Here is a 13,429-nt window from a genome sequence, read left to right as displayed (position 1 = left end):
GACATGTCACCCACCTTTGCTCTTGGTTTTGGGAAACTGGACGAGAAGGAGAGCACCTTCCCCTCCCGAGGAGAAGCCCCCCACCCCCCAGCCTAGGATGTGTCCTGCCCACAAGGACCTCTCATCAAAAACTGCAGCCCCAGGGACTTCCCTGGTGACGCAGTGGATAAGATTCCGTGCTCCCAATGCAGGGGGCCCGGGTTGGATCCCTGGTCAGGGAACTGGATCCCACATGCATGCCACAACTAAGAGTTTGCATGCCACAGCTAAGGAGCAGGTGAGCCACAACTAAGGAACCCACGTGCTGCAACTAAGGAGCCTGCCTGACGCAACTAGGACCTGGCGCAACCAAATAAATAAATATTAAAAAAAAAAACTGCAGCCCCAGACCCCTACCCCTCAGGCCCACCCAGCTTTGTTCAGATATAGGGAGGGATCTGGCTGCCCTCTCAGACACAGGGTTTGCTCCCCAGTTTCATCCCCGGACCGCTTTGAGGCAGGAGGCCGTGGGCTCTGCCGAAGGTGAAGCTAGGTCTCGCTTAGATTTATGAGAAGAGGCTCTGGAGTCAGGCGGCCCAGGTTTGAGCCCATGAGACATTGGGCAAGTGAATTTACTCCCTGTGCCTTAGTTGCCCCACCTGGAAAACAGAAATGACAAATACTGCTGCTTCCCAGGGTGGCTGTGAGCATACAAGCTTGTGAGATCTCATTCACAAAGCAGCCTCAAGTCGCTGGGAAAAGGGAAAGACATGAAAAGCAGAGCTAACAGGAGGGGATGGGGAGAGGGCTTCTCCTGCTCCCCCAGTGCCTGGAGCAACCTGGCCATCAGGGTCTCTCAGATTGGCCCCCTCCAGCGGACACTCAAAAGGCAGACCCCGGGGGACTTCCCTGGAGGTCCAGTGGTTAAGACTCTGCGCTTCCACTGCAGGGGGCACAGGTTCGATCCCTGGTCAGGGAACTGAGATCCCGCTTGCCATACAGTGTGGCCATAAATAAATAAATAAATAAATAAATTTTAAAAAAAGGCAGACCCATGCAGGAAAGGCCACCTCCATCCTCCCCACCAAGGACAGGGGCCAGTTTCCTGTAGCTTTCCAAAGCCAGCCATGCAAAGGAATCCTATCTCATCTTCCTTCAAGTTGCAGGCAAGCTTCCCGAAACTTTCCTTAAAGAACAATGTGGACATATCAAAATTTCCCCCAATAACATGATAACACTCACACATAGAAAAGGGCAAGGTGCCCAGAGCAAAACCAGAGGAAGGCCGGGGCTGGCTCAGCCATCGTGTGAGCCGATTTCAGGAAGAGAACTTTGATGCAGCGAGATCAGACCGTGGTTGAGAGTATGGGCTTGGCAGCCAGACTGCCTGGGCTTATGTACAGGCTCTACGACTTACTAACCATGTGACCTTGGACAGCTATGTGACTTGGTTTCCCCATCTCTAAAACAAGGATTATAATACTATCTACCCTCTGGGGTTATTGTAGGGCAGAAATGAAATCTCACATGTAAAAATAGGACCTGGCGCACCTTAAGTGCTCCCTTAGGCACTACTGTTGTCGGTTTCACCCACTTTGTTAAGCAGGAGTGAAAAGCACCCTGACAAGACTTTTTGATCCCCTCCTCTCCTCTCCCACGCCCAGGAGATCCCCCTGACACCCATCTTCACGGACACCGTGACATTCCGGATTGCTCCGTGGATCATGACCCCCAACATCCTGCCTCCCTTGTCGGTGTTTGTGTGCTGGTAAGCAGTAGGCACTGCACAGAGAGTGGCTAAAGCTGGGGCTTCAGGGGCAGACAGACCTGAGTTCAGATCATGCTCTGTTACTTACCAGCTGTGTGACCTTGAACAACTCACTTGGCCTCTCTGTGCCTCTGTTTCTCTGAGACGCTCACATCACAGAGTCACTGTGGTGATTAAGTGAGATGAAGCAGGTGAAGTATTCATCCAAGGTCCTGGCACAGAGTTTTTGTGCTCTAAAAAATAATAACTAGCATTTCTTTCCCATATCTTCTTGGCCCATACCATGTAGTCAGGAACCTTTCTCTACAATGGATATTCAACTCATCTTATTCATCCAGCAATTCTTTAACTGAGCATCTATTATGCGCTAGACAGCTACAGTGAGATGAGAAGCAGGGGAAAGAAGTGCCTGCAGGTGATACTGGCCACACACCCCTGCTGTCCTGGACCCATCCCCTGCCTCCATGCTAGGCATAGCTCTTCCTTGGAAATCTGGGGAGTCAGAGATGTAAGGCTTTGGGGCAGGTAAGGGTGAGAATTCCCTTCCTCATTTTGTTTGTTCATGACTTTGGTAAACACTGCATGAGGGGATGAGTTTGCTTGGCCCTTGACTCCAGTGGCCTTTGCAAAGGTGCCTTTGAACACAGATGTGGCCTCATCTGCCCAGCGCAGCCCAGAGATGCCAACTGCTGTTGCCACCTCAGTGGGCTGGCCCTCATCCCTCCTCACCCTCCCTCTTGGCCTCCCCCTCTTCCCACACTTCTCAGCATGAAGGACAATTACCTGTTCCTGAAAGAGGTGAAGAACCTGGTTGAGAAAACCAACTGTGAACTGAAGGTCTGCTTCCAGTACATGAACCGGGGAGATCGCTGGATCCAGGTAAGGAACCCCAAGCCGGGAAGGATGTGGTCCAGGGCTCAGGCAAGAAGAGGCAGCTTAATGTCAATGCCCTGGCGCCCAGCTGCTCCACGTATGCGAATTCTGCCCTCAGATCACACCTGCACATGTACACAGGGACAGAAATGTACAAGGTAATTCACTGCAGCTTCTTAGGGTAGCGGAAGACTGTAAAACAACCCAAATGTTCATCCACGGGGCAAGGGGGTGACCATATGATTGGACAGCCTTTCTGTGGAGTACTATACATTAGCTAAAAAGAAGCCAATCTATAAATAAAGAATGCACTTCCAGTTAAGGTATTACTTGCAGGAAAATGTATACAGATGTTACCAGTTATGTCTTTTAAAATGGTGTCAGTATGAGTACAAACATGCTGGGGATGTGCAGAGACTATCTAAGGAGGGATATGTAAGAAACCACTGCCATCATGTGCTTGGGAGGAGGATTGGGGAGGCTGGCTAGTATTCACTGGTGGCCCCCTGGGCTCATCTGATAGTTCTTCCCGGTGTCCCCACAGGATGAAATCGAGTTTGGCTACATCGAGGCCCCCCACAAAGGCTTCCCTGTGGTTCTGGACTCCCCCAGAGATGGAAACCTGAAGGATTTCCCAGTGAAGCAGCTCCTGGTGAGATGCTGAGGACCACCTTGGGGGATGGGGGAGGGCACAATCCTGGGACTCTTACAGGACAGAGTGGTCGGGAGGCCTTGGGCACCCCTGGCAAATCAGTTTACTGCAAATTAGTCTGTTGCCTCCATCTTCTCATCTGCAAAATGGGTCCGTTGGGATAGTAATCTCTAACATCCTTTCCTGCTCTGATAACTGATGCTTTTCCAAAACATGGAGAGTTCTCTCATGGGAAATGAGAGCTATGGGAGACATAGGCCTGACTCCTGACACTGCCCCACCTTTGAAATTTCAAAGAGGAAAATTATACTTAAGCAATTGTCGAAAAGCATGGTTCCAACTTCAAAGCTCATTAAATCTGTGATTTTTTTCAGTTCATGAGTTTTTAAAAAAGCAATCTGACCCCCACCCTCGATTCTAGAGGTCATTACCACTCTCCTTTTATGCCCTCAACAACCAACTGAATGAGGACAGAACCAAAATCAGTCGTCTTTGTCCTCACCTTCCACCCTGGACAGGCAGGGGGAGGCTTGAACAGAACACGAAACAGACTGGGTAGATCAGGTGGCTTTGCCAAGGTCACACACAGGGCAGCCTCCCGTGAGACATCAGGGCTGCTCAGAGGCAACCCTTTGCCAGGTCCACACCTGCTTCTTGAGAACATTCACTAACCTAGTCCCTTCATCACAGGGAGATGGCAGAGCCAGTGGTGTGAGCACAAAGCTCTGGAATGCCAGACAGATCTGGCCTTGAGTCCCAGTTCCACCCCTTAGCAGCAATGTGACCTTGGGAAAGCACCTTAGCCTCCTCAAGCCTCAGTTTGCTCATCTGTAAAATGGGGATAGAAACAGTATCCATCTCACAGGCTTATTGTGAAGATTGAAAGCATTATATAAGGCATCCGTGCTGCTCCTGATACAATGACTATTATTAGCTGCTGTTCTGGTTCTCATTCCACAGCCCTGGACACTGTCCTCGGTGAGGGCTGTCCACTTCCTCCAACATGAGGGGTAGTCAAACCAGCCAGCAGGCAGGAGAACCAAGGCCTCTCAGATCCTTCTCTTACTCCTTCTTCCCGGGTCACCACCTGCCTTCAGTGTTCCAGGCTGGCCTAGTACCAAGGCCCCCGGACTGAATTATTCCTGGAGGCCTGGGCCAAGCCCAGCTTTGTGCTGCATGCCTGCCTGCCCATATGAGGCTGTAAAGCCCCAGCTGCCCAGCCTCTGGTGAGTCTCACCTTGCCATCTGGGCCTCATAGGCGAGAAAGCACTAAGCTGCAGCCATTCACCCTACTGGGCACAGCTGTCCCTTGAGCCTCTAAGCTGGGCCAGGATAAGCCACATCTTCTCATTCTTTGGTTTTTATTAACAAGGATTTTTGTCAGACAAGCTTAATTCCAGCCCCAGTGCAAGCTCCCAAGCAAGATCCCTACTTTTTTACCAAAAAATCATGAATGGAAACTAAAAATTCAGGGGGCGTCACTGGGGTTATATCATGTAACTGCAGTCTCTTGGAGCTCTGTGCTAAGAAGGATTCTGAGGCTATATCTGGGCTCCGTGAATAAATATGGTTAGTTGGGAATGGGTTGGGATGGTATATATGTTACATATCTGCCATTCCTGCATGTATTGGTCAGCTTTCACTTGGTAAGACTGCAGTAACAAACAGCCCCCATATCTCAATAGCTGACAACAGCAAAGGTCCATTTCTTGCTCACATTAAGAGATGAGTGGGGATATCAATAGCACAAAATGAGGACCAAACCAGAAATCACCAATATGTCTCCGTGTTTAAGAAATAGAGGCACTCACAGAGACCCAGATGTATACACACACACAGACACTCGTATATTCACATTCATTCTCACACTCATACTGACATGCTCACAAACTCAGCCTCCCCATGCCAGGGTCCTGCTCATCAGTGGGAATAAGAAGAGCATGGGTGACCCCCCTAGAAGCTAAGTGCCCACAGAGCCAGACCAAAGGTAGTGAAAAGTGGTCATCAGAGGGTGGCTGGGTTGGGGCTAAGGGCTCCTGGCTGCAAGAGACTAATGACGGGTGTCTCTTGCCCAGGGCCCAGATTTTGGCTACGTGACCCGGGAGCCCCTCTTTGAGCCTGTCACCAGCCTTGATTCCTTTGGGAACCTAGAGGTCAGTCCGCCAGTGACCGTGAATGGCAAGACATACCCCCTGGGCCGGATCCTCATCGGGAGCAGCTTTCCTCTGTAAGAGAAGCCAGGGTGGGCCTGCGGGCAGTGGTGGTGAAGGGGGGTGGTGAGGGGAGTTATTGTTTCCCTTTAGGAGCAGACTGGGTTGCTCATACACGGAGTGATTGGCTGGGAGAATTAACCTCTCCCATGACTCTCTGACAAGATACAGACACTCCTGGAAAGAAAACCAAGTTAGCCTTTACATCTTAGCATGAATTAGGACCTAATACAAAACTAAATAAATAACCCCCTTCCCCAAATGGGAGGGAAGATAATGAGATTTTAAAGAAAGTGGGGAAGGGATGAAGGAGTTCAGAGAAGGAGTACTGAAAGAGGATCAGTGGGAGCACACCAACAAATCCTCGGGGGTGCCCATTCACAAAAGACACATGAGAAGACATGGCTCTGCCCCAAAGCCTGAGTCCCTGGCTCCCTAGCCTATCAACAACACCTTCACTCCCTCCCCAGGTCACCCACCAGTCGATGAGAAGGCAGATTTTTCCTTAGAGTGGTTGCTGGGGAGAGAGTGAGTACTGTGGGTCCTCACTTCACAAAAGGGCTGCCAGGAACCTGCACATGTGGGACCAGCCAGGATTTGGGCACCAAGTCCCTATAAGCCACATGGGATCCTCTACCTTCTGCGGGAGGCCACTGACACAGATAGTGACCATTTGCTCACCCTGCCCTCCTTCTCCCTCCACTCAACAGTCATTCATCCATTCAGCAGGTATTTCCCAGGCACCAGCCAAGCACTAAGCCCTATGTCAGACATGGAGTTCCAAACATGAAGCCCAGCCCCACCTTCCAGGAGATGGTGGAGATCACAGACATGAAACAGAGGATGTGTACAGTGATAGAATGATACAGGGTCAGGGAAACCCAAGGAGGGGTCCCTAACCCCCTTAGGGGAGTTCACAGGGAGTCTTCTTAGAGACAAATATCTATTGAGAGTCTTCTCTGCGCCAGCTATTGTTCTGGACTGCGGGGAGACAGCAGTGAGCAAAACAAAGTCCCAGCTCTCGGGAAGTTTTCCATTAGGTGTGGAGGCAGTATAGACAGTAAACATGGAAGCAAGCAAATAAATAAGATACTTCTGAGTGCTAATAGGTGCAATGAAGAAGATAAAATAGGGTACATGATAAAGAGTGATGGGGCAGGGGCACTTTGGCTTTTGTGGTTTTGAGGAAGTGACTTTGGAATTGAGGCTCAGATGATGAGAAGGAAGCAGCCATGGGAAGATCAAAGGGAAGGAGCGTCCCAGATAGAAGGAATAGAAAGGACAAAACCTTGGTAACAAGTTTAGCGTGTGGCTAGAGCAAACGGAACAAGGAGGAAGGGAGGAAGATGAGGTAGGAGGGACAGGCAGGGGCCAGATCACAGAGACATTTGTTGGCCACTGTGAGGTTTTTGGGTTATATTTTAAGGGTAATGGGGAGATTGAAGACCTCAGGGAGTGTGGAAGTCAGGAAGGGCTTCCTGGAAGAGGTGTCACTTGAAATGATTGAAGTTGAGAAGTTAACAGCGAAGAGGTACATAGGCTAGGGAAGATTTTGGAATCATGCCTGTGTCCTAGCCCTCTCCAGCAGTCCATGAGGGATCCCTGAGCACAGAAGCTGGCTTCTTACACCTACTGACACCATCAGCGGCCAAAGACTGGGCTCTATGCTCTTCACACCGACCATGGCTACAGCTAACTCCTCCTTTTTCCCCTTGGGCTCAAACACCTTTCTGCCTGTGCTAGGGTCCCTGCAAATCAGGCTCCTTCCCATGACTTTTCCGCCAATGCTATTCTGGGTCCAGGCTAGATTCTAGAGGCTGAACTTCTCCTGCAGACCCTCTGGTGAGACAGGCACAGTGGGCAACCTTCTGAAGAACTGTCTCCTCCCCAACCCCACCCCAGGTCTGGTGGTCGGAGGATGACCAAGGTGGTGAGGGACTTCCTGCAGGCCCAGCAGGTGCAGGCACCCGTGGAGCTCTACTCGGACTGGCTGACCGTGGGCCATGTAGATGAGTTCATGACATTCGTCCCCATCCCAGGCACAGAGGTGAGCTGGCCCCTGAGGATGGAGTGAATAGGATAGTGCAGATCCCCTGTACTGCCAGCTCTTGTCAACAGAGAGGGGTATCTAGAGGAAGCCTACCACAGAGAGGAAGAAGGAAGTAGGCTAAAACTGGTTTGTACATTGTTTCTGTAGCAGGTAAATGTTTAACCCAATAAATCCAAAATATTAGCACCTTAGCATGTAGTCATTATAAAAATTATTCATGAGAGATTTTACATTCTTTTTTTATACTAAGTGTTCAGAATCTGGTGTGTATTTTACTCTTAGCACATCTCAACTCAGATCAGCCACAAGTCAAGTGTCCAATAATCCCACAGGGCTGGTGGCTACTGTACTGGCCATAATGCTCTAGAGAGCAATGGGGTATGGGCTTGGGGCTCTGGAAAGAGGTTCTTTCATTTCCCAAGAAGTGAAAAGAAACAGCTGCAACTTCAAATCCTGGAAATCAGGTGCCAATGGCCTGGCCTCTTGGCCACTTGGAGAAGCTCTTCCTCTCTGTACAAGGTCACCTTTGACTCTGAGCTTTGACTCGATGGCATTGCTAAGGTGGAGGAATTTCTATAGCAGGAAGGGTGAGAAATATTCCTCTAAAATAGAGAAAACCCTGCCAGGTGGCCTTTGCTTGGCAGAGAGTGGCTTGAGACAATATGCAGGTGGGACCCCGGGTGCTGAGAGCGGGGGCTTCTTCACGTTTCTTGGCCACCTCCTCTCTGCTGACACTGGCCCTCTGGATGGTCTCTCACAGAAATTCCGGATGCTCATGGCCAGCACCTCGGCCTGCTACAAGCTCTTCCGAGAGAAGCAGAAGGAGGGCCATGGGGAGGCCATCATGTTCAAAGGTGAGTGCCCGCAGGGCCTTGGCAGGGAGCAGGGAGCTGAGCCCCCAGAGGGACCCTTGGGAGGACAGGGCAGATGAGTGCCTTGTCCCTGAACACCCAGCTCCACTTCCTGGACATCCGGCCCGCTCCGGGGCTGTGAGGTCCCCGTGGTGGGAGGCAGCCCTGGCCTCTGTGACCCTCGCTGTGGCCAACAGGACCATCGAGCTGCCCGCTGCCCCTTATGACCATCAACAGTGCCTAGTGCTTCTTTGGGACCTAGTGTATACTTCAAATGGCACCAGACCCCAAGGAGAGTTAAATAGCTCAAAATTGACACACAATCTGTGTTCAAGGAGCTTTCGAAAGGGAGATAGAGAAGAATATACATAATGCACTTGAGGGGTAGGAAGAAAAGTGGAAGTCGACAGACCTGACGTACAGTCAGACATCATCACCATCAGTCCCGGAGTGAGAAATCATCTGCTTAATTTAGACATCCACATAACTGGGATAGACAGACTGGGATGAGCTTTGCTCTTAAATTAATCATGGAAAGAGACAAAGCCGATCAGGCGCAGACGGTGAGCCAGGTTAGAGAGGCCATGCCAATTCCTTATGTGCTCTTCCTACATTCCCTTTTGACCCCTTTCAGGTTGGCATCTCTAATCCACCTGCTCCCAAAAGTCTGCACCCCTAAGGCTGCTCGATACTTACATACATTACCACCCTCCATGTCGAAAGGCAGTGTTCCTGATAGTGACTGGTGCCTGGGATGGACAAGACCAACTTAAGACCACTGTCATTTTTTAATTCCCACCGATAGGAAATTTGTTTTATATTGGCAGGCATGAGTCTTGACTTTCTGGAGGCTTCTTTCTATATTAAGCCCTCAAAGCTACCCATAAGGATATAGGAACTATTATCTTTGTACAAATAGGTCCAAGGGGTGGTGTGGAGACAGCTCAGGTACAGGGTGCAACAGCACCAATCTCTTTGCCACTAACAAGCTACAGGACTAGGAAACACAGTGGACCAGCATCAGGCAGGGAAAAAAAGAGTTAATAGCTTAGGATCTGGAATCAGACTGCCTGGTCTGCTTACAGGCTCTGCCACTAGCTGTAAGACCTTGGACGAGTCATGTAACTTCTCTGTGCCTCTATTTCTTCATCCTTAATGCTGGAAGCTACCTTATAGAAATGTGGGGAGGATTATTGAGTTAATCCATGTAAATATCTAGACGACTACCTGCCACATAGCAGGCGCTCCATGAGCATTAGGTATCACTAATCAAGCCAGAAGCCACGTGGGCCATCATGATGGAATAGGAGGCAGATGCAGGCATAGACCAGGACAAGGGCCAAGCATGAGGCAGGTCTGGAAAACAGGAAGAGTGACACCCCTTGGCATCCTGCTTCTGCCACACTCCCTCTGGTCTGCTGCCCATCCTTAGAAGCAGGCTTCTTGTGCCACCCTACCCTCTGGCCAGAGAGAGAGCAAGACAGCTGCCACCCCTTCCCTGGCCCAGGTGACATGGCCAACCCTGGGGAAAGGAGTTACCCCTGGGGTTGCCCTCCTGTGCCCCAGCCTGTCCCAGCCCCTCTCCCTCATCCTAAGAGTTAGCCCAGAAGCTGGGGGCCTTGGCAAAGGGGAGCGCCCAGGCTGGACACCTAAAGCTAGACTGTCCCCTGTCCTCTGACCCCCACAGGCTTGGGCGGGATGAGCAGCAAGCGAATCACCATCAACAAGATTCTGTCCAATGAGAGCCTCGTGCAGGAGAACCAGTACTTCCAGGTGAGGGCGGGGCAGGGGCCTGTGGGAGGGACAAGGCTATGACCAACGGCACCTGTTACAGCCTCGGGGCTTCCGTAGGGAATGGCCAAGGGTTCAGGGCACATGATAGAGGGAAGGGCCTCAACAAGCATTCGGTCTAGGCTTCCTGGTTTACGCCTCTAAACTGGAGGCTGAATGGGGTGACAAAGCAGGTCAGTGGAGGCTAGAAGCAGACAGGAGACCTGGGAAGGAAGGTGTATCAGGCAGTACTAAAGAACCAAGAAGACTCTGTAAGGCTAGAGCCCACAGCATTTGGGGGAGACCCACACTCATTAAAATATGATGAAAACTACAGACCTGCTCTCCAGAAAATTTCATATGTAAACACATGCCATGAATTTTTATTTGTTTTAGGGGATCAGAGATCCCTGAAGTTTTCTATCTATGGATGAATCCCACCTTTTGAGTCCCTAAATCTCAAAGATTGTATCCAGAAGTAGATACCAGTCAAAAGGGTCATATTTAGTTGAATTAGATCTCTCTTTATTTGCATGAGCATATTTATTTATTTATTTAGCTGCTTTGGGTCTTTGTTGCTGCATGTGGGCTTTCTCTGGTTGCGGCGAGCGGGGGCTACTCTTCGTTGTGGTGCGTGGGCTTCTCACTGCGGTGGCTTCTCTTGTTGCAGAGCATGGGCTCTAGGTGCACGGGCTTCAGTAGTTGTGGCACTTAGGCTCAGTAGTTGTGGCGCACGGGCTTAGTTGCTCCGTGGCATGGGGGATCTTCCCAGACCAGGGCTCGAATCCATGTCCCCTGCATTGGCAGGCAGATTCTCAACCACTGTGCCATCGAGGAAGCCCTGCATGGGCACATTTAGAGTATCAAGTTTAAATTTAAAAACTCAAACTGATTTTTTTAAATGGCTTAATTGACTCATATGAGTAGGAAGTCCAGCAGTGATATGGATTTCAGGCACAGGTTGATCAGGGCTCCAGCGCCATTTCTCTGCACTTCTTGGGCTCTACAGGTGCCCTCGTGACAGGAGTATAGCTGCAACAGTTCAAGGTCTCACATCCATGTAGCACACCACCCACAAAGAGGGAGGTCTGTGCCCCCAACAATCAAACAAAAGCTTTGCATTTCACTCTGATTGTGCCAACCTGAACCAATTATTGTAGCCAGGGGAATTCCATATACTGATTCCCTTAATCCTGGTTTATTGCCCATCCTTGAACCAATCACTGGAGCAAAGAGGCAGGGGCAAGGGTCCACTAATTAGCTGTCACCAAGAGGGGAGGGTGTAGTCAACCCAACCCAATAACTGGCTGCTACATTTCAGGGGGAGGGGTAGAGTGGATGCTGTAGAAGCAACTGCAGAGTTTCCCAAAGTTCACATAATGCCTCATTGGCTATTTGAAAGTTGACTTTATTGTAACTCCCCTCCGTGGACATTATTCGGCATCGGGTAGATCTGAGGTCAAATCATGGCCCCTCATTTTGGCAGTTGAACCTTGGGCAACTCACTAAGGACTCTACATTTTGGGTAGAGTCTCTAATAAGGGGCTAATAATAGTGTCTACCTCATGAGGTTGAGGCTTAAATAAGTAATGTATGTAAAGCACTTAGAACAGTACACTTAGGGTTCTGGTACATATTAGTTTTAATTATTATTAATCAAAATCATTGTCACTGTTATTCTCACCACACGGGACAGCCTAAGGATTCAATGAGATACTGCATAGCAAGCACTTAGCACAGGGTCTGGCTTGTAGTAGGTGGTGCTCAGTAAATGAGCCCTCACTAGTGTTATTTCTGGGATTTTCTAGTATTATTTCTGTAATCTTCTCTCTCGTTCTCTTTATTACTACCATTACTGGTGGGAGGGGCACCAGAGAGGTCGGCGCGTGCTGGAGTGCCGGGGTGCGATTGACACTCTCCCTGGAGTGCCGGGTCCCCTGCAGGCAGGGGTGAGGTTGACAAAAGTGGCAGGGATGTCCCTTCACTCGCCTGCCCTCCCTTCTTCCCTGTCGCCCAGCGCTGCCTGGACTGGAACCGCGACATCCTCAAGAAGGAGCTGGGGCTGACGGAGCAGGACATCATCGACCTGCCTGCCCTCTTCAAGATGGACGAGAACCGCCAGGCCAGAGCCTTCTTCCCAAACATGGTGAGGCGCTCTGGACCCCAAACCTCATCCAGGCCAGTCAGGGGCAGCCAGATCCAGAGGGACCCCTCGGCTGAGGCTGTCCAATCAGGAGGCCCAGGTCCCAGTCCTGGCTGAGTTGCTGTGTGGCCTCCCACCTACCCCAGGCACTTGCCCTCTCTGGGCCTCATTCCCTTCTGGGGTGATATCCTTATTCTGGCTGCCCCCTGGGGTTCTGGGGGATCCTTTAACAGATTGGAGAGTGTTTTGTCAATTAAAAAGGCCTTTATAGACAGGAGGGATTCTTGTTATCATAGAGGAGAGTCTTCTGTGCGATAGAAGGAGGTTAGAACACACATACACACACATAGATACATATATACACACATGTACACACATGCATGCGTGCAATGCACACGCTGATGCGTACATATATAGCCGCATGCACATGCATGGACATACACATAATACAGGGGTGGGTTGCCTCGTTTTCCACTCAGCTCTGCCATGTATGAGTTGCTTAGCCCCCCTGAGCCTCAGTTCATCATTGTAAAATGGGGATAATCACAATCCCTACTTCATAGGGTTGTTGGGAGGGTTCAGTGAGCTTAGAACAGGGCGGGGCGTAGTAGGTGCTCACTAAACGGAGCTGTGCCCCCCCCCGCCTCCCTGTTGCAGGTGAACATGATTGTGCTCAACAAGGACCTGGGCATCCCCAAGCCATTCGGGCCCCAGGTTGAGGAGGTGTGCTGCCTGGAGACACATGTGCGCTCCCTGCTGGAGCCCCTGGGCCTCTGCTGCACCTTTGTGGATGACATCTCCGCCTACCACAAATTTCTGGGGGAGGTGCACTGCGGCACCAACGTGCGCAGGAAGCCCTTCACCTTCAAGTGGTGGCACATGGTACCCTGACCTGCAGGGGGCTGTTGTGTGCCTGTCACAGCCCATCAACAACCAGTGTTGAGGCTGGACCAACCCTTCTGGTTTTTATTATGATTGCAAAATGCCCTTCAGCAATAACTATCAGGAAACTTGGGGGGAAACGTTTATTACTTTTCATTTTATTTTTACTTACAGGACCTGGAAATTACCTGGCACATCTGGGGCCACACAGTGAGGTCATGGGGAGAGAGAGAGAGAACCCACGGAACTGG

The 13,429-nt window shown here is 50.5% G+C and overlaps 1 protein-coding gene across 1 annotated transcript in view; it reads left to right on the top strand.

Moving 5' to 3' along the window:
• Positions 1-13,187, top strand: part of LOC132477711 (protein-arginine deiminase type-2) — a 44,038-nt gene extending 30,851 nt beyond the window's left edge. Inside the window, exons 8-16 of the mRNA XM_060080211.1 lie at positions 1,644-1,747; positions 2,515-2,626; positions 3,165-3,272; positions 5,348-5,499; positions 7,385-7,529; positions 8,293-8,386; positions 10,071-10,156; positions 12,171-12,299; positions 12,954-13,187. Of these exons, the coding sequence (XP_059936194.1) occupies positions 1,644-1,747; positions 2,515-2,626; positions 3,165-3,272; positions 5,348-5,499; positions 7,385-7,529; positions 8,293-8,386; positions 10,071-10,156; positions 12,171-12,299; positions 12,954-13,187 (1,164 nt within the window). The remainder of the gene's footprint in view (positions 1-1,643; positions 1,748-2,514; positions 2,627-3,164; positions 3,273-5,347; positions 5,500-7,384; positions 7,530-8,292; positions 8,387-10,070; positions 10,157-12,170; positions 12,300-12,953) is intronic.
• The last annotated feature ends 242 nt before the right edge of the window (positions 13,188-13,429 follow it).

Source organism: Mesoplodon densirostris, chromosome 2, assembly GCF_025265405.1.
Source record: "Mesoplodon densirostris isolate mMesDen1 chromosome 2, mMesDen1 primary haplotype, whole genome shotgun sequence".
In the NCBI taxonomy this organism is placed as follows: Eukaryota; Metazoa; Chordata; class Mammalia; order Artiodactyla; family Ziphiidae; genus Mesoplodon; species Mesoplodon densirostris.
The sequence above is the reverse complement of the archived record's forward strand: the minus strand, read 5'-3'. Positions and strand labels throughout refer to the sequence as shown.